The sequence below is a fragment of the Aotus nancymaae genome, unplaced genomic scaffold (assembly GCF_030222135.1).
Source record: "Aotus nancymaae isolate 86718 unplaced genomic scaffold, 86718_ANA_hifiasm-v0.15.2.pri h1tg000155l, whole genome shotgun sequence".
NCBI lineage: Eukaryota > Metazoa > Chordata > Mammalia > Primates > Aotidae > Aotus > Aotus nancymaae.
Genome location: NW_026988570.1, coordinates 6,785,136 through 6,808,944, shown reverse-complemented (window position 1 = coordinate 6,808,944; position 23,809 = coordinate 6,785,136). Strand labels below are relative to the sequence as shown.

At 47.5% G+C, this 23,809-nt stretch overlaps 1 protein-coding gene across 1 annotated transcript in view; it reads right to left on the bottom strand.

The window, feature by feature from the left end:
* The window catches only part of SH3RF3 (SH3 domain containing ring finger 3), a 367,719-nt gene that overhangs the window by 36,477 nt on the left and 307,433 nt on the right, over positions 1-23,809 (bottom strand). Inside the window, exon 8 of the mRNA XM_012440715.2 lies at positions 19,860-20,179. Within this exon, the coding sequence (XP_012296138.2) occupies positions 19,860-20,179 (320 nt within the window). The remainder of the gene's footprint in view (positions 1-19,859; positions 20,180-23,809) is intronic.

Here is a 23,809-nt window from a genome sequence, read left to right as displayed (position 1 = left end):
CCTTGGCCTAAAGTCCCCTCCCAGCCTCACCAAAATGCCCTGGGCATCATCAGGAGCCCTGTCTCTTGGTTTCCAGGCACCCCACACATGGCACTATCAGAGCCAGTCCAGGGAGACTGGTGTAATTCCCTGTCCTCCTCCAGATCATCTTGTTCAGCTCTGCCCTAGAGCACTGGGCCAGGGCTTGTCCCAAAGTGAGTGCTCCATGAATATTTTGTTAAGTCAATGGATAAAAAATAAATGAATGACCAGAGGGCAACTGATGCCTACCCAGATGTGCAATAAAGAATGGCAAATTTTGAGAACCAACGATTGACAAGGTGCTTCCAGGGGTTTGCTGAGATTCAGCGAAACTGTAAAAGATGATCTTACAGATAGCATGGGAGTCTACCTGAAATGCAAGCATGGATTCACACATGGCTAGAGATACAGGGCGCTATGGGTCATCCTTCTAACTCCTATCACTTACTGATGAAGAAATAAATCATTCCAAAGTAATCTCTCTTTTTGTGGTGAGATCCCTGGAGCCTTTGGTGAGGAGACAGGGCCCTGCCACCCTGGAGAGGACAAGGAATCCTTGTGGTTGAGAAGGTGGATTTGTCATTAGCCACAAGACAGCTCAGTGCTTGACCAACACCAGGACGGGCTCAGCTAACCCTCAAATAGGATGCACGAATAGTAAAATGGTCAACACTAAGTAATTCCAGCTCATAGGATCAAGCACATCCACTCATAGGTTCATTTAACAGCTCACATGTTCTGGAAAGTACTCTGAGAACACTGCTCTCCAGGCCCAGACCCCCGACAGAAGAATGTCTGAGGTCGTCTGTGATTGCAGTGGACAAATGCCTGGCCCTAAACTGCACACATAACCAACAGCTGGAAAAAATTCGGATCTATCTCCTGAGTAAAAGCAGTTTTCTGGCTTTTCTTCAGGAGATCTGTAAGACCTTTTGCCCAGCAAAAACATAATGGTTAAGCTTTTCAGCATTCTACCAGCCTTATTACCATTTGCTTGTTGGGTTTCTGGAGCTTTCGGATTTGCCCTTAATCAGAAGTACACAAGACCAGTGCTTTGATGTCACTCTGAGCCACTGGGGCCCAGCTCCCACTGCCAGCCCACCTAGGAGAAGTCACACACAGATGACACAGTAACTTATTTTCTAGGCAGCCTAAGTTTTGTGCTCTGATGAAATTAGGCCACAGATGACCATTCCACAGCACACATCACTGTGGCCCCTGCACAGCAGGCATTACTGTCAAACCCTTCCTCGACAGAGCAGCAGATCCATGCATGGAAAAGCAGCAGACCAGGCAGGCAGTCCTGGCCCCAAAGCAAAGCACTGGGGCTGACAAGGGGCCACAGGGGCCCAGCCCTATGCCAGACACCCCAGGATGCAGAGTGGCGGACACAGTAAGGTGGTGTCTTAAGGGATTAGTTAGATCCAGGCCCTTCCCTCCTGATAAATTCTCACCCATTCATGAATATTCTGGGATAACACACAATGCACAGAAGGAATATGCTGTGCAAGCACTTGCTGTGGAATGCTGCAGGGGCCTGGATTCTTGGGATGGAGGAGAAAGGCGTGGTGTGGGCTACAAGGTGCAAGGCCACACCACAGGCCCTGCACAGCCTGTGTCCTCAGTTTGCACCCCTGATCCTGCTCCCATAGCCTCCTGAGCCAAGACTGGTGGCTGGGACCCTTGAGCTTGACATGCATCTGGTAGTTCCAGGAGACCAGCACTAAGTGGGGAGGCAGTTCCAGTATCAAAGCTGTAGAGGGTTAAAAACCTCACCATGAGAAGAAGCTCTGAATTTAACTTTTTTTTTTTTTGAGATGGAGTCTTGCTTTGTTGCCCAGGCTGGAGTGCAATGGTGTGACCTTGGCTCACTGCGAACTCTGCCTCCCAGGCTCAAGGGATTAACCTGACTCAGCCTCCTCAGTAGCTGGGATTACAGTTGCCCACCACCATGCCTGGCTAATTTTTGTATTTTTAGTAGAGATGGGGTTTCACCATGTTGGCCAGGCTGGTCTTGAACTCCTGACCTCAAATGATCCACCTGTCTCAGCCTCCTAAAGTGCTGGGATTACAGGTGTGAGCCACCATGCCCAGCCTAACTTCTTTCTTATACTGACTGGTCATCGTTTGTGCTGGCTTCTTGGCAGGCACACGGAAACATTTTGCTTCCTGCCCGCTCTGGGATCCGGTAGGACCAAGTAACATAATGTGTTACATAAGGACATTTTGGTCAATGACCGACCACAGCGGAGGTCTTAGAAGATGATAATGAAACTGAGAAATTCCTGTTGCCTAGTGATGTCGCAGCCCTCATTAACATCACATGCAACACATTCCCCTTCCTATGTTTAGCTATGTTTAGACACACGGTATTTGCTGCTGTGTTACAGTTGCCTATAGTATTCAACACAGTCACATGCTGTGCAGGTTTTAGCCCAGGAGCAGAGGCTACACCACACAGCCTAGCTGTGTCATAGGCTGTGCCATCTAGGTTTGTGTGAGTCCACTCTGTGATGTTCACAAGACAAAACTGACAAACAATGCATTTCTCAGAACATATCCCCTTTGTTAAGTGATGCACAACTGTATCTAGGTGGTTGTGATTAATGAGTTGTGGGAATCTTTGTGGGCAAATGTGATGTGTGTCACTTCAAGGCTGAAATGTTTCCTGCTCTGAGAAGGCCCTCCAGGGTCTCTCAGCCTCTGCCCCTGCAGCCCGCAAGGAGTTGGAGCATGTTCACAGGCCCGCACGCTGGGGTGTTGGTGCAGCTGGCTCTGGGCAGGTGAGGTCTGTGTGGGACGTGAATGGGTGCAGAGGGTGCTCAGCCTGGCTCTGTTCCTCCACATGGTGCAGCCTGTCCTGACTGCTGCCAGGGGACTGCAGAATGGTCAGATCTGGAGAGAGGTGCCCAGTGGGATCAAACAGAGAGGAGCTGCTTCAAATGCTCCTTCTCAAATAGATATGGAAATCATGCTCACCTTTCTTCTGGCTCTAAAATCTATATACTTAAAAATACATTATGTTCTTTTTAAAAATAAAGTGCTGTCTTAACTTTTAAAAATATATATTTGACAGGTTTTGACAGAGCAGATGCTCGTGCAGCAGCCCCACCATCTGGGTGATGTGTGTTCCCACCACCCTCCCCGTGGGCCCAGTCCCCCGAATCCTGCCATCCTTCCAAGGCTTCTTCCAGCCTCCAGGAAACCCCTGAGTTGCTTTCTGTCACTTTACATGAGTGTGCATTTTCCAAAGTTTTATAGACATGGGACCCTCCAGTGGCTATTCTGCTTTCCGTCTGGCTCTTGACCGATTTTGTGCTTCCATTCCATTGCTATGTGTATTAGCAGCTGGTTTCTTTTTCTTGCTGGGTGGTGCCCCCTTGCAGGGTTGAGCCACCACTGTGCATGCATTCATTGACTGATTGACATTTCGGCCATTTCCAGTCTGAGGCTGTCACAAATAAAGCTGCTCCGGATCCCTCATGGATGAGCCTTTGTGTATGACTCTGTGTAGGTCCGCTTCTCCTAGGAGTGGAATGGCTGAGTGATAGGTGGCATGTTTAACTTCTTAAAAAATTGCTGAACTATTATCCCAAGTAGTCGTGCCGTTTTACATTTCCACAAGCAGAGCAGGAGGGTTCTCAGCCTAATCTTTTAAATATGCAGCCTCTTTCTTTCTCTCACAGAGTATGGAGACATAAACACACACATAGAGACACACACACATACACACACATATACACATATAGACACATGCTCACATATAGATACATGCACATGTATAGACATGCACACACGTATAGATACACACATATACACACATACACATAGATACACACACACGTATAGACACACACACATACACACACACACACATTCAAAATGAATTGTGGAGCTAAATGTAAAATACAAAACTACAAAACTCCTAGGAGATAACATATGAGAGAATCTAGAGGACCTTAGGTTTAGTGATGCCTTTTTAGCTTTTAAAATAAAATACCAAAGACACAATTATGAAATAGTTAATAAATTGGACTCCATGAAAATTAACAACTTGTGCTCTGGAAAAGACGCTGTCAAGAGAATGAGAAGACAAGTCACAGACTGAGAGAAAATATTTGCAAAAGACAACTATGTTATATCTAAAATATACAAAGAATTCTTATAAGAAAACTTAAAAACTCAGCAAAGATCTAAACAGACATCTCATTAAAAAAGATGTACAGGTGGCAAATAAGCTAAGAAAAGATGCTCAGCATTACGTGTCAATACGGTTTCGGTCTGTGTCCCCAGCAGATATGTTGAACTGTAATCCCCAGTGTCGGAGGTGGGGTCTGGTGGGAGGTGATTGGGTTATGGAGGTAGACTTCTTGTGAATGATCTAGCCCCATCCCCTTGATGCTCTCCTCATGACAGTGAGTGAGTTTTCAAGAGATCTGATTGTTTAAAGGTGTGCAGCACCTCCTCTCTCTCTTGCTCCTGCTCCTGCTATGTGAGACTCCTTGCTCCCCCTGTCTTCTGCCATGATTGGAAGCTTCCTGAGGTCTCCCCAGAAGCAGAAGCTGCTATGCTTCCTGTACACCTGCAGAACCATGAGCCAATTAAACATCTTTTCTTTATAAACTACCCAGTTTCAGGTGCTTCTTGATAGCAGTGCAAGAAATTGTTATTATAATTTGCAGTTCCCTAATGAGCTCCTGTCCCTGGCCTAATACAGATGTTATTAGGGAACTGCAAATTATAATAACAATGAGAGAACGCTACTTAACTATTAGGATGGGAAAAATCCAAAACATTGACAACACTGAATGCTGGTGAGGATATGAAACAACAAGAACTCTCATTCATTGCTGGGAGGAAAGCAAAATGGTGCAGCCACTTTGAAAGAGAGTTCACAGCTTCTTACAAAACTAAACGTACTTTTACCAATCTCAGCACATACTCTCAGCAATCTCCCTACGTGGTATTTATCCAAATGAGTTGAAAACTTACGTCCACATAAAAACCTGCACAAGATTTTTATAGTGGCTGTATTCTTAATTGCCAAAACTGGGAAGCAACTAAGATGTCCTTCAGTAGGAGAATGGATAAATAAACTGTGGGACATCTGGACAATGGAATATTATTCAGTGCTAAAAGGAACTGAGCTACTAATCTATGAGAAGACATGGAAGAAACTTAAATGCATACAACTAAATAAAATAATCCAATGCAAAAAGTCTACAACATTGTGTATGATTCCAACTGTATAACAATCTGGAAAAGGCAAGTCTATGAAGACAGTAAAAAGGTCAGGGGTTGCCAGGAGTTAGACAGGAAAAAGTGATGAACAGGCAGAGCACAGAGGAATTTTAGGGCAGTTAAATTATCCTGTAAGATACTACAATGGTGGACACACATCATTACATATTTGTCAAAACCCATAGACTGGATTACACCAAGAGTGAACCCTAATGTAAACTATGGTCATTGGGTAATGATGTGTCAAGGTAGGTTCATCAATCCTGACACATGTACCACTTTGGTGTAGGCCACTGATAGTAGCTGAGGTTGTGCATGTGTGGGAGCAGGGAGTATATGAGGACTTTCTATAATTTCTGCTCAATTTTTCTGTGAACTTAAGTTTTCTCTAAAAATAAAATCTCTTTTTAAAAAAAGTCTTGGAAGGATGACTTCCAATATCAGAAGGGCTATTTTTAGAAGAGGAATTCGATTTTGAGGGAGCAGAATTGGCAGAAGTGGATCAACTCTGTAGGATGTGTATGTATTTGAGGCTATGTGTGCATGTATGTGTGTATGCATCTGTATATGTGTATACATGTTTACATGCGTGTACATGTATTTTATATGCACATGAATGTATATGTGTACATGTAGTCATGTTTGTATGTGTATGCATGTTGTGTATTCATGTAGATGTGTGCACATAAATGTTATTGCATGTGAATGTTATTTGTATGTGTTCACATATGTATATGTGTGTGTGTGTTTGTGTGTGGATGTGTATCTATGTGTGTAGACTCTGTAGATTTTACTCGACAAGAGGGTGAATCTTTTAACAATAGGTCAGTCCAGCCATAAAACAAGCTCCCTCATTAAGTGGTGAGCTCCTGTCCCTGGAGGTATTTTAGAAGGACCTGAATGATCCCCTGTAAAAATGCTGCAGCCTGGCCTGCTGACTGGGTGGGGCTGGCGGGTCTACCAGCACAGATGCCATCTGCTCTCCTTTCCAGAGCTATGTTCTGTGAATTGGGGACCCTCCTGAGAGAGTCTCTTCCTCCTCCCTTGGTGACCTCTTGCCAGGCACACTTTGTACAGCTGCCTCTTCCTAAGAGAAGCCTCTGAATGTCTGCCTCTGCTCTGTCTATGCCACCTCTGGCAGTCAGAGTCCTGAAAGCCCAGCTCAGGGAATCAGAGTTGTGACAGGGAGAAAGGGGCCTCCACTGAGGGACAGTTCCCTTGCATCTCTCCACATCACAGGGCATCCTTCTCCATGTTCCTAATACAAACATTTGCAGCCAGATCTCTCCAAGGTGTTAAAAGCTTCAGAGAGCTTGACTGCAGTGGAAACAAACATGAACACCTCCTCTTCTGTGAGCCTGGGGACTGATGGCTTCTTCCCCATTGCTTCCAGAGTCCCTGTTTGTTACCAAATTGCACAATAATCAGAAATTAGAAGTAATTAATATTTCCTCCCATCCCAGGAAGGTCCAGAGGACACCCTTTCACCACGACTGTGAGAAACAAATGTGGGGTGGGGGGAGTCCTTGCACCCTTGAAAAGCTCTGGGGTCACACTTCTCCATAGGCTGGACCTTACAGTGGGAACTATGGCCATGGAATACCTGGAAGTGACCGGGCCCCAGAGGAAGAAGGCAGGGCTCAAATGATGGCACGCAATTACCAAAGACAAGGCTGACCAGGCAGCAATACTGTGAGACAAGTTACCAAAACAGACAGCACAGTCAAGGCAGTAATCAACTGGCAACTGGCAGTCCATCATTTTCCTAGAAGAGAAACAGATGGGTTGTCTACTAAATTCTTACTTGAGCTGTATAAACTGAAGAGTTCTAGGTCTGGTGAACAGAAGGGTAACTTGAATCACAAAACAGTCACAGCCCCTCAATCAATTCCCAAACTTGAACTACTTTACAGACCCCAAACCCCTTGAATTTACAGCTTAGGTCTTCTTGAGGAAAGACCCCACTGCCTTACCAAAAACTTACTTACAGTTAATCTTTCTCCCACCCTTCCTCACAGGGTGATTGCACATTAGGGCAAAGAAAATAATCAGACTTTTCAGGGACTGCTGGACACTGGATCTGAACTCATCCTAAGTTCACGAGAGCCAAACGTCACCACAGTCTGCCAGTCAGGGAAGGGCTTACGGAGCACAGGTGATCAGTGCAGTTTTATCTCATGTCCTTCTCACAAGGGTTCCAGTGTGGCCCTGAACCCATCCTGTGGGTTTTCTCCAGTTCTGAAATGCATAATTGGCCTAGACATACTCAGCACATGCAGAATCCTCACACTGGTTTCCTGACCTATGGAGTGAGGGCTGTTATGCAAGAAAAGCCAGTGGAAGCCACTCACCTGCCTCTATTTCAGAAAATGGTAAAACAAAAGCAGCACCACATTCCTGGAGGTACTGCAGAGATTGGTGCTGCCATCAAAGACTTGAAGGATACAGTGGTGGTGATCTGCCTGTGCCAGACAGATGGATCATGGAGAATGACAGCGGATTATCATAAGCTTAACCAGGTATGACTCCAATTGCAGATGCCATATCAGTATGGTTTCATTGTTTAAGCAAATTAACCCAGCACACCTCTTGGTAACTGGTATGCAGTGATTAATCTGGTAAGTGATTTTTTTGTCAATAAAGATGGAAGCAGTTTGCTTTCAGCAGGCATGGCCAGCAACACACCTCAGGGGTAGATCAATTCTCCAACTCTGTGTCACAATATAGTTTGCAGGGGTGGTGATCACCTTTGCCTTCCTCAAGATGTCATAATGGCTCATGACATTGATGGCCTTGTGCTGACTGGACCTAGTAAGCAAGAAGTAGCAAGTACTCTAGATTTGCTGGTAAGAAGCCTGCATGTTGGAGGATGGGAAATAAATCAGATCAAAATTTGGAGGACTTCTACCTCAGTGAAATTTCTAGGGGTTCGGTGGTGTAGCAGCACACTGAGACACCCCCTTGTAAGGTGGAGAAAAAGTGGTTGCATCTGGCTCCTCCTACAGCCAGAATAAAAAAGCTGAGTGGGTCTCTGAATTTTTAGAGACAACATCCTCCTCAGATGGGTGTACTAATTCAGCCCATTTACTAAGTGACCCCCAAAATCAATAGTTTTGAGTGGGACCCGGAACAGGAAAAGGCTCTGCAACAGGTCCAGGCTGCTGTGCAAGCTGCTCTACCCCAGCAGACCCAATGGTGTCCGAGGCACCACTGCGGCAGACAGGGATACTATGTGGAGCCTTCGGCAGGTGAATCACAGCACAGGTCTTTAGGATTTTGGAGCAAGGCTTTGCTGTCTTCCAAGGACAACTACTCTCTTTCTGAGCGATAGCTCTTGGTCTGCCACTGAACCTTGGTAGAGACTAAATGCTTGACCGTGAGCCAACAATTACCATACAACCAGAGCTGCCCACCATGAACTGGTGTTATCTGACCCACCAAGCATAAAGCCGGGTGGGCACAGCAGCATTTCATCACTAAATGGAAGAATAGATATGTGATTGGGCTAGAGCAGGTCCTGAAGGCACCAGTAAGTTACATGAGAAAGAGCCCTAAATGTCCATGGTCTCCACTCCTGTTATGCTGCCTTCTCTCTCCCAGCCTGCACCTGTGGCCTCCTGGACAGTCCAAAGGATCACACAGGAAGATAAGACTCGAGCCTGGTTCACAGATGGTTCTGCAAAATATGGAGGCGCCACCTGAAAGTGGGTAGCTGCGGCACTGCAGCCTCTCTCTGGGACATCCCTGAGGGAAAAAGGTGAAGGGAAAGCCTCTCAGTGGGCAGAACTTCGAGGAGTGCCCCTGGTTGTGCACTTTGCTTGGAAGGAAAAGTGGCTAGAAGTCTGATTGTTTAATGATTCGTAGGCTGTGGCTGATGGTTTGGCTGGTTGGTCTGGGACTTACAAGAAACATAATTGGAAAATTGGTGACAAGGAAATTGGAAAAGCACATGTGAAAAGACCTCTTTGAATGGGAAAACGTGGTGAAATTTGCGTCTCACTTAAATGCTCACCAAAGGGTGACCTCAGCAGGAGGACTTTAGTAAATTCATGGATGGGATTCTGTGGAGTGCAGTCAATGACTGAGCCTCTTTCCTCTGCCATTTCTGTCATTGCTCAGTGGTCCCATGAACAGAGTGGCCACTGTGGATGGAGGTGATGCATGGGCTCAGCACCATGGATTTCCACTCACCAAGGCCAACCTGGCTACGGCTACCACTGTGTCCAATCCACCTGCAGCAGAGAACAACAGTGAGTCCTCAGAATGGCATTATTCCCTAGGATGCTCAGCAGCTACCTGGGGGCAGGGTGGCTACCCTGGACCACTTCCATCAAGGAAGGGGCTGTAGTGTTTCATCCTTACTAGAATAGACACCATTCAGTCTAGATATGGATTTGTCTTCCCTGCACACAATGCTTCAAAGTGAATATCCATGGACTTCAGAATGCCTTAGCCACCATCACAGTACTCCACACAGCACTGTTTGCGGTTGAGGAGCTCACTCCATAGCAAACAAAGTGCAGCAATGAACTTGTGCTCATGGAACTCACTGGCTCTACCACGTTCCCCATTGTGCTGGCAGCTGGCTTGATAGAATGATGAAAAGAACTTTTGAAGACTCAGTAACAGAACCATCTGGGTGACAGTCCCTTGCAGGGCTGGGGCAATACTCTCCAGAACGTTGGGTATGCTCTGAATCAGCATCCAATATATGGTGCTTTTTCTCCTATAGCCAGGACTCATGGGCCCAGGATTCAGGGGGCAGAAATGGGAGTGGCACTACTCAATATGACCCCTAGTGACCCACTAGCAAAATGTCTGCTTCTTGTTCTCACAACATTATGCTCTACTAATCTAGAGGTCTTAGTTCCAGGGCGAGGAATGCTGCTACGAGGAAATACAACAATGATTCCATTGAGCTGGAAGTTTAGACTGCCACCCAGCCACTTTGGGAAGCTTGTGCCTCCGAATCAAAGGCAAAGGCAGGAACTACTGTTCTGGCTGGGGTGATGGATCCTGACCACTGCAGGAAACTGGACTGCACTCCATAGTGGATGTGGGCAAGAGCATGTCTGGAATACAGGAGATCCCTTAGGGTGCCTCTTAGCATGCTCTCAATCGCAATGCCCTGTGACTGAGGTCAATGGGAAACTACAACCCCCCAATCCAGACAGGACCACAAATGGCCCAGACCCGTCAGGAGTGAAGGTTTGGGTCACCCCATCAAGTAAGATTCCATGTCCCCTGAGGCGCTTTCTGAAGGGAAGGGGAATACAGACTGGATAGTAGACAAAGTAATTATAAATACCAGCCATGACCATGTGAACAGTTACAGAAATGGGGATTGTAATTGTTGTATTTCCTCCTACGTTGTTTTGACTATAGCTGTGTGAATGTGTATATTAAGCAGTATCTGTTTTATTCTCTTTCTTATCTCAAAAAGCAGTATCTTTGTTTTAAGTTATACTGACTTTTATATGATGTGATTATTATATGATAGTATTTAAGTTCAGGATATAAAGGAGAAGAGGAAGCATCACTCGGAGACTCTGAATCCTCTTCTGGGAAGGACATGTGCACTATTGGTGTACTCAGGCTTGTTGCAGCATGTTAGGCAGCAGCACGACTTCGCTTTTGTCTTCATGTGGAAACTTACAGTTTAGGGAGATGTCAAGCTGACAAAGGGTGGATGGCGATGGTGAGTTTTATGTCAGTGTCGCTAGGCAGGTACCCAGTTGTTTGGGCAAACACTAATCTAGATGTTGCTATGAAGGCATTTTGCAAATGTGTTAACATCTACTGCCAGTTGACTTTAAGTAAAGGAGATTATGCCTTGGTAATGTGCGTGGGCCTCGCCCAATCAGCTGAAGGCCTTAAGAGCAATCAGAGGCATCCTGTGGACAATGGTTTTCTGCCTTAAGACTGCACATCAACTCCTGACTGGGGTGCCCCACTGATTTCAGACTTGCCAGCCTCCATGATCACATAATTCCTTAAAATAAATAACTTAGTTCTCTCTCTCTCTTCCTCCGCCCCCACCCCTACTGGTTCTGTTTCTCGGGAGTCTCCTGACTGAAACAAACCAATAATTAATTTTCACAATATTTCCATGAGTAGAAAAAGACATTATTCCCATTTTAACACTAAACAAACTGAAGTCTAGGAGAGTTGTAAGGTGACCTTAAAGTGAAGGCGAGAACAAATAAGAGTTAGAAGGCCATAACTAGATGAAGCCATAAATCTAGCCATTTCTACTGGTCTTACAAAGAAATACTATAGCAATAACATTTTCATGAAGTTGACCTATTGGTTCCATTTGAGATCCAGATAGAGTGTGAATCCTCTGAAAAGATTAATGAGTTTCATTCTTATGCTATATACAAACGCGTCCTGTAATTTATTAAGATGTGGCCTGGAAGGAATTACTAAGCAAGCACATAACTTATCAGGCAAATAAAAACCAATCTGTCCCAGGAGTGGCTTCCCCTAGAGGGAGATGATGGTATGAAGCTGTCTTATTCCCTTGAGGTGACAGAGTGCCCTCCCCGGCTCCCCCATCACATGGTCTGAGTGTCGAAAAAAAAAAAAATAAATAAAACCATGACAAACAGAATGCCGACCCAGCACTCTCTGTTCTCTCTTGGCATTGCCCTCAGTTGTGGGACCAAAATGGAAAGCACTGGCAAGTGCTGTGGAATGTTCGGAGATGCCACGCCATGCTGACTTTGTTGCCGTCTGGGAGGGACAGACGGCTAGGTCCAACGTGTGGGCATTACCTTCTGATGTAGTTTATGGGGTGTGTGCTTGTTTTTCTTTTGAACTGATGCCATCACTGAGTTTTTCTGGGCATGGACAACTGGAAAAAAAATCCCGTCTTTGAAAGCAGCGTGAGAATATATCTGTTGAAAAAGAAGGCAGTCACAGCAGCAGAATTTTGCAGAACAGAATCTAGACTTGATGTGAGAAATCAAGTTGTGCCAGGGGCTCCCGGCCATGCAGTGTGTGCATTGCCCGCCCCAGCCACACTGTCACACGCACTGCTTGCTCGCCCGGCTCATGTGGCTCTAGAGTGTAGGATCCACAGTAATCCTGATTAATTATGTGTTATTAGTCAGTGCCGTTTGGGGAGGGTGGCAGAACCCCCACAACTATTACACGTGACTCACAAATCCTTTTCCTTTTCTAAAATGTATTATTATTTTAAAAATGGATTTTGGTTTAATGCTTTGCAGTTGAAACCCTACTTCTGAATAATACTTCTTGAGTTCCCTTCATTGTTCAGACTATAGGTAAGGTATAAAACTGAAATCTTAAACATCTTTTTCTGTTTGTGTTTCTTGGTGGACATAGGATAAGTGAATCAGGAAATGGAATCTCCAGGGGCTGAGGAGATGAATAAATACCATTTCACACATAGCTTGCACCATCCAATTAGGGCTCCCTTCTGAATAGCCTACATCTCTCAATTTGGTGATGGATAAGCATATACATCCATATATATATATATATGGATGTATATGCTTATATATATATATATATATATATATTTAATTACAAAATTAACCGCCCCCCTTTGATTTTTCACAAAAGCCTCAGGGATGTAAGTTTTACATCTGTCTGGATCATATAATTCTTGTGGGATCCAGACTTCAATTAACTATCAAATTCATAATAATAATTTCCAATATTTTTGTCCTAAGTACTATGGTATGCTTTCATCAAACTAACTAAATTTACTCCTCCCAACAACACAGGGTGGTAGGTGCTATCATCCTCATTTCACAGATGTGGAAACTGAGGCATGGAAGGTGGAGGAGCTTTCCTGAAGTCACACAGTTGGTAAACAGGAGGCCTGATTCACACTAGGCAGCCGACCCCAGGTCCAGCCTCCGTGCTGATTAATCCACTGTGCCTTCCTTCTCCAAATTCAAGCTTACTCACTATTGAGATGACCGTGGCTCCTGCTCCTTCCCTTGTCCCTGCCACTTCCTGAAGGTTCAGTTCTTCTCCCCAGAGAAGCTGACCAGTAGTAGCAGAGAACGGGGAGTGAGCACTTGCGGGTATCACGGAGCCTGGTCGCATTCCCAGTGTTGTACTCGTGTGGCCTGTGGCAGGTCCCCTTGCCTCTCTAGACTTCGTGTTCACACTGTACCCTGAAAGGGTTACCGGCACTCACAACCATGCTGACATGCAGAAGTTTCATCCCAATGTAGAGGCCATGGAGTTTCCACAGGAGAACTGGGGACAGCCAGCTTTACTTGCTATCCTGGGAGGGTGCAGATAACAAGAGAAGCCTCCAGGCCACCACTGGCCTTTGCTCAGACCAGGCTGGGCCACTTCCCTGCCCTACTCAGGGCCTGTGCTCTGATGGGACATTCCTAACTTAGAGAAACAGGTTGCCACCCCTGTCACCAGTGAAGTGATGTTCCAGCCACATACGCCTTCCAAAAGAGGCTGCCTGGAAAACTTCAGAATGTTGTCGTTTGACAGCTGGGATTCATGCTTTCAGGATGGGTTCATTTTCAGCCCCACCAGCTCCCCTTATCCCTCGGAAGGCAGCCTGAGAATGGGGGAGCAGGAAGAGGCCATGAGTAGCTGGTGCTCTCAGCCACATGGGGCTGACTCTGCAAGCCCTTCTGCCCAGCCAATGCCAGTGCCACTGGCCAGCAGAGCTGCCAGGCATGAGTGCCAGGGTGGAGGTGGTTTCCATGGCCCATGGTGGACAGTCACACTCCTCAGTGACTTTGCTGTAGGGCAGACTTGAGGTTCCCAAGACCCCTCATGGGCCTGGGAGCCCAGGGGTGCTTCAGGCTGTGGCTGCACCTGACGAAAGAGCATGGGTTGATGGATTCCATGAGCAGGCTGGGGGGCAGGTCTTCTCTAAGACCTGCATGGTGGCTCCCACGTGAGTGAATTCAGTTCTGGGTGAGGTCACATCCAGCTCCTTCTACCTCTGATGCCAGTGTCTGCAGGTGGCAGCAGGACCCTCCCGACCCTGGCTGGTGGGAGCACGTGGCCAGCCTGTGCCAGCAGAGTGTAGCTGTCACTTTGGAAGTGAACGGCGCTGGTAACCCTGGAGAAGCTGGGATGAGAGCTGGCAGAGGCTGGCTTCCCAGGCTGCCTGTCAGCAGAAGTGGGATAGATGAGTACAGGTCTGCCTATGGCAGGAAGCCTCCACTTGACAGGAAACACATTTATAAGCCAGTGATTCTCCACTTTAGTGAGAGCTGCCTGGCTACTCAAAAGAGCTTCATCCTCAAGATTTCTTCAGATTGGATGTTCCTGGTTTTTCATTAAAAATATAATCATAATCCTATATAATATCATAAGTGTATGTGCCATATGTATGAGATACACATATATGTAATGGGTGGGTGCATACACGTGTCCCACAGCCTCCATGCTGAAGGCCAGGCCTTGCTGTTGTCATTATGGGTTACTCTGTCAGGTCCTCTGTTCCTTGCAGACCAAATTGGGTTCGCAGACTCTTGATTATGTAGGTCATGCCATCCACATGGACTTGGTAAGTGATTCACTGTCACGTGGTTTCCAGCTGTGGTTGAGTACAGTGTGGACCCAGAAGGCAGACACCTAGGGCCCATTCTCCACCCAAGGCCAACCTTACGGTCTCCTGGCAGCTGCTCCCCTGGACATCTCATGGTGGGACTCCTGGACAGGCCATGGCCTCCCAGGGACCGGGGAGGTCACCACAGTCAGCACTTGGACCTGACACAGGAGGCAGGAGGCCAGCATTCCTGTGCCAGCTCCACTGCCGATGCTGTGTGGCCCCAGGCAAGTCTCTCAAGGTCTCTGAGCCTCAGGAACATCATGGAAAATTGAGAGTTTTAATATAAAACATCTTTCAAGGTCCTTTCAAGTTTCAATATTCTATTGTTCACTGAAACTAAAACTACCAGACACATAAAGAGAAAGTTAACTTTTTTTTTCTGACCTATAAAGAATTTCCCATAAGTTGTGGGAGTGAAAACTTACTGGTAGCAGTTTTTCCAATTCTCTTTAGTCTACAAACATCACCAGGTGCCTTCTTTGAGCAGGGGCTGTCGACCCAAGGCTTTGAGATGTTTTGGAATTAAGTGTTATGTCAGGACCCCCCACACGACAACACAGAAGCTCCCCCAGTATACCGTCACTACTGTGTGCTTAGCAGGAAGTTTTCACCTACGCTGTTTCATTCTGTTTATCCCATCCAATCTAAATAAAAATGCGGGTCCCAATCCACTGCATTGACCATTCGAAGAATGCTGCCATGGAGCTCCTGGCTGGGCCAGGGCCTCGGGGAACCTCAGCACCCAGGAGAGGGCTCCAGAGAAGGCAGGCAGTGGCAGGAGCACTCTCACAGGGTGAACTTGGTCAACTGCACAGGGACAGCAAGGGGCTCAGAACCCAGAGGAAGCAAGAAGCACCACTCATGTCCCGTGCTCAGGCCTTCCATGGCACCCTCCTACCCAGTGCCCAGCAGATTTCTCAGTGCTGAGCGACTGGCAACAAGGCCCTCCCAGGGCCACCTGCTACCTCTCTCATCCCTGGCCCTCACCTTTGGGCCACGTCCTCTGGCTTCTGCTCAGGCTGGCCCTCAGCCAAGGATCTCCCATCTGTGCCCTGGAAGCCTCCCATGACCTAGGCTGACCAGGCCCCTTTCTTGGTGACCCTCTGTTCCCACATGCAGATCTGTCACCTACTCTCTCCTACAATCAATCGCTTGTTTACCTGTATTACACTCTGGCTCCTCCAGGCCAGGGTTAACCCTTCTATCACTATGAACCATGTGGCTGCGCTCTGCCAGGTACATCCTCATGCTCCTTGCAATACACAGATGAGTCAGGGTTTTGGACACAAGTAAGCAAGTGAGTGACAGCCAGCCAGGTAGTCAGGGATGCTGACTGCACACAGCCCATTGGCAGGCATTGACACCCTTTTCTTCCGGATAACTCTCCCCTGGACTTAGGTACCCTGAAGGCTCATATCACCTGGTGCTGATGTGCTCACACATTTTCAAAATGAGAAATCTGTCATGGATGGAAATAATAGAAAGTGTTCCACGATTGTTGAAAGCACAAAATTCATTTTTAAGTGCAAAAGAATAACTTAAATCCTGCAGACCACCTTTTAAAAGCAGATTTGAGTTCTACTGTGTAATTTTTGGGTGCTGGGGGGCCTGGCCACAGGGCAGCCCCTGCAGGGAGCAATATGATCAGGCAGGCGGGCAGGAAGAGACCTGGGCGAGTAGGCTGCGGAGGTTCCTGCATAGGCTGGCAGATGCCTGGGTCCAGAGAGCAGCCCTGGCTGAGGACTCGGTCTGTGGAAAGAACGGCCACTCTGCCTGCACTTGCATTGTCCCTGGAGGCCTTCACACCACACTGGGCCACGAAAGGAGCACAGCTCAAAGGCATAAGCCTCCTGGATATAGCAACAGAGCACCAGCCTGCAGGACCAGCCTCCCGGGACCAGCCTCACAGGGACCAGTCTCCCGGGACCAGCCTCACAGGGACTAGCCTCCCAGAGACCAGCCTGCAGAGCACCAGCCTGCAGGAGACCAGCCTCCCAGGACCAGCCTCCTGGGACCAGCCTATCAGAGACCAGCCTCACAGGGACCAGCCTCCTGGGACCACCCTCCAAGGGACCAGCCTCCTGGGACCTTGACCATAGCCACTGACACCATACAACACAGAGCTGGTTTGGGGGCCTCTTCCTTCTCCACACCCAGGGATATGGCTCATAAAACTCCCATGTTCCTAGGAAACAATTACTTCCTATTCTACAGCACCCGGGAGCTGCATCAGCCTCAACTTCTCTCTGGTACATGCAAGGAAGTGCCCAGGTGAAATTTAGCAGCATTGGTGCTAGGAAACTGCACTGCACTGAGGTGTGTGTCTCAGTGAACGTGGGAGCCGGGAGCTCACTGTCTTTTCCCAAAGAAAATATAACAGAAAAAGACTTGAGAATACTGCCAAATGCTTAAAAAAAACATTTGCCATAATTAGACATGTGCACATCTATGACCGAGTTGCCCAAAGTTGGGAAGCTTGTTCAGTGTAGTCATGGTGGGGTGGGGCACAGGAAGTGGCCTCCAAGGAGTGTGCTCACCCCGGCCCCCTAGCTCAGCCCAGCCTGCCTGGTGCAGGTCACACAGGCTCACTTGTTTCTGAGCATCGGACTGAAATGACCATCATCTCTGCTCTTTTGTTACAAATGGCAGCTGTAGATGCTTTGGGCCTTGATGCAAATTAGGAGAAATTCAGTGGCAACACAGACGGGAAAAATGTTCACAGGTGGTTTTGTAGACCAGTGCTGTCTTTGTTGGTTACGAGAGGTGGGAATGAAAAGCACACACAATGTGTGGGAGGGTGACGTGCTTTGCTGTTGGTGTTTGCTGAATCTCTGGACACAAGCTCACACAGCTTCACAAAGACCACTTCCCCTCCTACCTGGAGCACAGAGTGAACTGCTTGCTCCCTGTGTGTCCACAGCATGTGCCCAGCCCCAAGCGTGGCCTGTGCACTTCCACTGCCCATGGAGACTCGGGAGCTGTCAGGGGAGGAGGAGGCTGAGTTGCTGTATGCACAGGCTTCCACCGAGGCAGGGTGTCCCTGCATGATGCCTTTCATCAAGACAGATGGTGGGGTGTCCTCTGGACTCAAGTGTTCTTTGCTGATATAGCACAACTGTTAGAGGGCATAAACCTTAAGTGAAAGCAAAATATTTGCAAAATGTCTAACAAGCAGGCTGGGAGCAGACCCAGCTGGTGTTCATTAGCTCCACACTTAGGTGGCTGATGATGGGGAACAGCATTGTCCTCCATGTAGATTCCTACAGGACTCAATGTCACAGAAACCCACTCAGCAATGGTCGTATTGAAGCCAGTCACATCTGCTTCACAAACTAGATATAGAGAATTCTTGGGCAAAGAACTAGAAATGCTTAAGGAACTATTATGGTCCCTTCTTTCCAAGTCTGCCCACTGGTTTTTCCTGAGCAGCTCGGAAGAAGGAAGGATGTTTAAGTGAGAGGGTAGGACCGTGAATCCCACCTCTCCCTCCTGATGAGACCCAGCCACATCTCCTAACCAGCGCTGGTGGAAAGGAACAGATTCAAGACTGAACTGATCTTCAAACAGATAGATGCAAAATACAGAGCACCCACTGCCCTTCATGCCAGGTGCCCTGTTAGGCTGGAGCAGACCTGAGCTTTGTGGGCTGAGAGCACCTCTGCCACACCAGTCAGTGTGGGGACAACCATCACTCTGGACTGAATCACACAGGAGGTGCTGAGGCCCTGCAGAATCTGGCATGGCTCATGTCTGCAGCGTTCCCAGCTCTTGTTGAGGATGGAGGAGCAGGACCTGCCTCCAGGGTGATGGGCAGAGAGACTGCTGAGTCAGCGCTGGGTTTGACAATGTCCTCGAGAAAGAGGGAGAGTCTGTCCCTGCCTAAAACACACCATCTAGTGCCCAGCGTGCCCATCTAAGCCCTGGCTAAGACGTCCCGATCCAAAGACTGATTTCATATGGAAAGATGTCAAAAGATTCACAGAAGCAGTCAAGCCAAGAGAGAATAATCCCTAAACTGTTCAGGCAGCAAAGCCAATTCATAGAGTGGCTCCTGACCCAGGACCCAGTCCAATGCCCTAGAGATACAGCCTCAGGCAGTACGTGGTCCCTGAGCCCTGGAGAATTGCTTACTGGATTTCATGTGGGCTTCCAAAAACTTCATGTAACAAAAAATAGTAAAATATCTCATCAACTATTTTAAAATACAGATTACATGTTGAAACAATAACATGCTGGATATTGGGCTTAATAGAATAGGCTATCAAAATGAATTTCACCTTCTAAATTTATTTTAAAATTAATTTTACTTTTTCAAAATGTAGCTACTAGAAAATTTAAAATGAGATTTGTGGCTTGCATTATGTTTCTGCTGGACAGCACTGATTTAGAAGTCTGGCTTCTCATCCTGGTTAATCTAATATCTAGCTGGGTGGCAACTGGAGCAAGTTTGTTGGACTGAGATTGTCCTTTATGAAATCAGCCCTTCATGACTAAAATAATAGGTAAAAATGCTATGCACACCAGCTCTCAGGTCTGCATTCTCCTGTTCTTTCTCATTGCTCCTCAGGAAATAGGCCTGTCCCATATGATTTAACAGGTTGTGGACTGCAGAAGGATGACATATGGAAGGGAGTAGGTGCTGTTCACACTGCACACGTAGATTTGTATATTTATTATTACACTATCCCAGCATGTGACAATAAATATCTCAGTCTAACAAATATTACAATGATTTTACAACAGATGGAACTAAGGCATTTTCAGGAGGGGACACCTTTTCTGATTTGCATGAGAACTGTAGCTGGACTTGCATTGGCCCAGCCAGCACCTGAGGCCTGCCTGATTCTTCTCCAACCAGCTGCTCTGGTGGTTCAGCTCCCTCTGTCACATGCCTGGTTCATCTAGGGGCAGGTACTTGGTGCCAACATTCAAGCTTCAATTGCATAAAATGCTGCTGCCATCTAGTGCCAAAGAGTTACAGCAAGCAGCTGGCCTTGAGCCCTGGGCTCGTCCTGGGAGGGCCTCTTACCTTTTCACTTTTCTTCTCGTCTAGTTTGCATCCCATGTTGGTGGGGCTAGATGTGGACAGACCACCGATGGGTCCCCCTCCGGCCTCCCCGTTGAGGTTGGCGGCGCTGACGTTGGGAGGTGTGATGGCTGATGCTGCTGACGTGAGGGGGATGGCTGGCCGTGGACACATCTGCACTGGGGGCTGGTGGCTGTGTTGCGGGGATACCACTGAGTGGGGCCTGAGGCTGGTGGCAGGCAGGCGGGATGGAGAGTTCTGAGTGCGCAGGGGTGACACGGTGGCAGTTGGCCGGTCCTGAGCCTGGGCTGCAGAGTGGGCAGCTGGAGGCAGGGTTGGAGAGAGAGTGGGTTGAAAGGTTAGTTTGTAACCTGCCAGGCCTGCCAGGCCGCTGCAGTGCACACTTGTCTCAGGCTCCTTCCTCCAGCACTCACAGCCTCTCTCTGAAGTTTCTCTAGACCTGGCCACTTCACAGATGGAGAAACAGGTCAAGAAACCCTGAAAATGCGTTCCTATCTTCCAAAGCCCAGGGGATCAGGGGGCCCTGCCAAGCAGTGGTCCCAACCATTCTGATGCCAAGGATCGGCTTCAAGGAAGACAGTTTTTCCACAGACTGGGGCGGGGCATGGTTTTGGGATGATTCAAGTGCATTATATTTATTATGTACTTTATTTCTATTATTACTACATTGTAATATATAGTTAAATAATTATACAACTCACCATAATATAGAATCAGTGGGAGCCCCGAGCTTGTTTTCCTGCAACTAGACAGTCCCATCTAGAGGTGATGGGAGACAGTGCCAGATCATCAGGCATCAGATTCTCATAAGGAGCATGCAACTTAGATCCCTCAAATGTACAGTAGAGTTTGTGCTCCTATGAGAATCTAATGCCATGCTAATCTGACAGGTGGTGGAGCTCAGGTGGTAACACAAGCATTGAGGAGCAGCTGTAAATACAGATGAAGTTTTCCTTGCTCGCTCATCACTCACGACCTGCTGTGCGGCCCAGTTCCTAACAGGGCACAGTCTGGAATCGATCTGCGGCCCTGGGGGTTGGGGACTCCTGCTCTAACTAATTTTCTCTGCTGTGATAAACTGAAGCACTCAGAAAATGTTTGAAAATATGGTTTTGAAATATTGTTTAAAATGCTCATAAAAGTAAAGTCTGTGAAAGCATCTCGGTGAAGCCTCAAGATGTCCCCTGAATTATTAAGCACCACTGCATGCAAGCTGATCAAGCTTGACTCTACTTATTCTTGACCCCTGAACTGGCCTGGCTGGTCCTTGGTTTCCACACTGGGTATATAATCTTGCTGAGTGAAGGCTGAGCATGTGAGAGCTGCCTTGGCTGGGGACAACTGCAGGAAGAAAGCAGCAGACATTTCTCCCAGCAGCAGCCTGGAGGAGAAGCTGCCTATCACCCTGCTGCCATCTGCCTGCACTTGCTGCTGTGCCTGCAGGTCGAAGCACCAGCCTTCCAGGTTTATAAAACTGGAGCCTTACAACTGTGGATCCACCACCTTGCTCCCCGCAAAAACTTCTTAAAGATGTTAGGGACTGAAAGTTGTAACATTTGTAAAAATCTCCCATCTGAAAAGATACAGTTCCCTCTAAACACAGCACCACATTAAAAGTAATCCAGCTACTATGCTTGTTAGTAATTTCAAGGCATCATTTCCTTAATAAATATGATGAAACAAAGGCTGGGAGAGAATGGATGTCCCCAGGGGAATGGTGACTTGTATCCTGGGCTATTCTGGCCCAAGTGGAGACCCAGGCTGAGTATCAGACACCGCTTTATATCAAGTGGACCAGGCAGCACCAAGCAGCTCACATCCAGCTGCTGTGCATTCTTAAGGCAGAGAAAAATTATGTCACACTGTAATCATTTTCTACCAGCAGACTTTGTGGCATTCATGGCTTCAGAGCATGAAAGAAAATACATGCAATAAAAACAATCTTCTCAGCCCTCAACTATGTACTCGTTAATCCTAACAGCATTTGGAGGCCACGGGAAGTAACGCTGCGAGACATACAAAGCTCTCCATCTGGGAGTCGGGCCTTCCTCTGACACAGCCGTGTGTGAAGCGCTGGCGAGATCTAATTATGTGATCCTGGATTTTCCGGGACTCAGGCGGCCTGCTGTTTCGATGAGGTGAAATACAGAAAGGCTGATTTACGTGTTTTTCTTTCTTTCTTTCTTTCTTTTTTTTCAGGTCTTCTGCTGGGTTGGAAACTTGAAACATTTGATCCTCACCAACACAGCTCCACGTTTAAAAGGAGAGCAGGTCAAGCAATCACCCAGATCCAGGGGCCTTGGGTCATTTAATCACCCTGGAAACCCTGACTCAGAGGCCGCTCCTTGCGATTTATTCATCTCTCCCCTCAGCTGTCTGACTCCCCTTCCCTCGGCCCAGAGTCCCTGGAAGCAGATGAAGGCCCACCAGGGAAGTGCGTGGCCCTCAGCCTCGGGACTGCACCAGGGTCGGTGCCCCTGAGCTGTGAGAGCCTGACCTGTACCTCCTGGCCGGCTTCCTTGTGCCTCATCCAGGTGCCAAAAAAGAGAGTGTGTTCCAGAAAGCTCAAACCTCACCTCCTAATACTCTCCCCTCAGCCACGCTGCCCTCCTGGCCACTCCATCTGCCTCCATCAGTACAGGACTGGCTCTGGCCACCTCAGAGGCACAGTGCCAGCACCCCTGCCCACAGCCCTCGCCTCTCTCAGAGCTGCAAGGCAGGACCCTTGTGTGCCTGGAAGGCTCAGATACCACCTTCTAGGGACCTGCCTACTGCCTTCATGGTGCTGCCTGCCCCTGCAGCCTTAGGCCCCCTTGCTTCTGCTCCTGCTCCAGTTCCAGTTTTCCTTTGCCCCCAAGACACTAGCTCATCACAGTCGTGTAATTTACATGTTCACTGGAGGCTGATTGTTCATTGCCTGTCCCCACTGCAATGGAGCTCTATGAAGTGGGGACATGGCTGCTTAATTCATGATAACCCCCACAATGGTGCCTAGCACGTAGAAGGTGCTCTGCACATTTCCTGAATAAAAGAGTGAGTCTCTGAGAAAAGGGAATCTCAGTCACATCGCTTCTGATTTCACAGAATGGAACCACCGGAGAAGAAAAACTGCAGCGTGAGAAAGCAAGGCACAGTTCAGGTCATGACAACGGCTGGTGAAGAGTGTGCTCATCTCTGGTGGGATTTACCCTTGGTTTCACCCACCCCGGGTGCCCCAATCCCAAGCTCACTGGGACTACTCATTAGTGATGCCAAAGCAGCCCACACCTTCTTTGAAGTCAAGCTGACAGAATAAGGCTGCTTGAGAAAGCACCACCCCACGGTCTGGGTCTGGTCCCTGCTTTCCTCTTCTCTTTAAGTCTTTGGTGTATTTCAGTCCTGCTGCAGCCCCCAAGGACTGTGAGTTCTCACTCAGTTCACTCTGTGTCCCTAGTACCTGTAGGTACTTTATAAACAATGCAGGAATGAATAAATGACCTACTGCATCACCAGCTTTGTCCTTTCCTTATTTTCAGGGGTATCTCTTCCCACTTCAGGAATGAAATGGAACACCCACAACTCCAGGCCAACCTCCCTCTCTACTTCCCCACACCCCTCCCTTCTGGTCACAGGGACTCTGGGTCCCACCAAGTCAACACCTTCACCTTCATCCTTGATACCTTCTCTGGCTCATCCCTTCTCTCCTATATTTAATCCCTTTATTAGTTTTCCTCCATAATTTATTAACCAGTTGTCTCTCCCATTTTAATAAATAATCTTCCTTCCTTTATAACTTGTCTCCTTTTAGCTAATACCTCGTTTTCCCATTTTTCTTTACACCTAATATTTTTGAAATAGTGACTACACTGGCTCTTTCTTATACTTTTATTCATTTCTATGTTAACTGAATTTGCCCTCTGACAGCTTTTATAGTATTTTCCTTATCCTTTGAT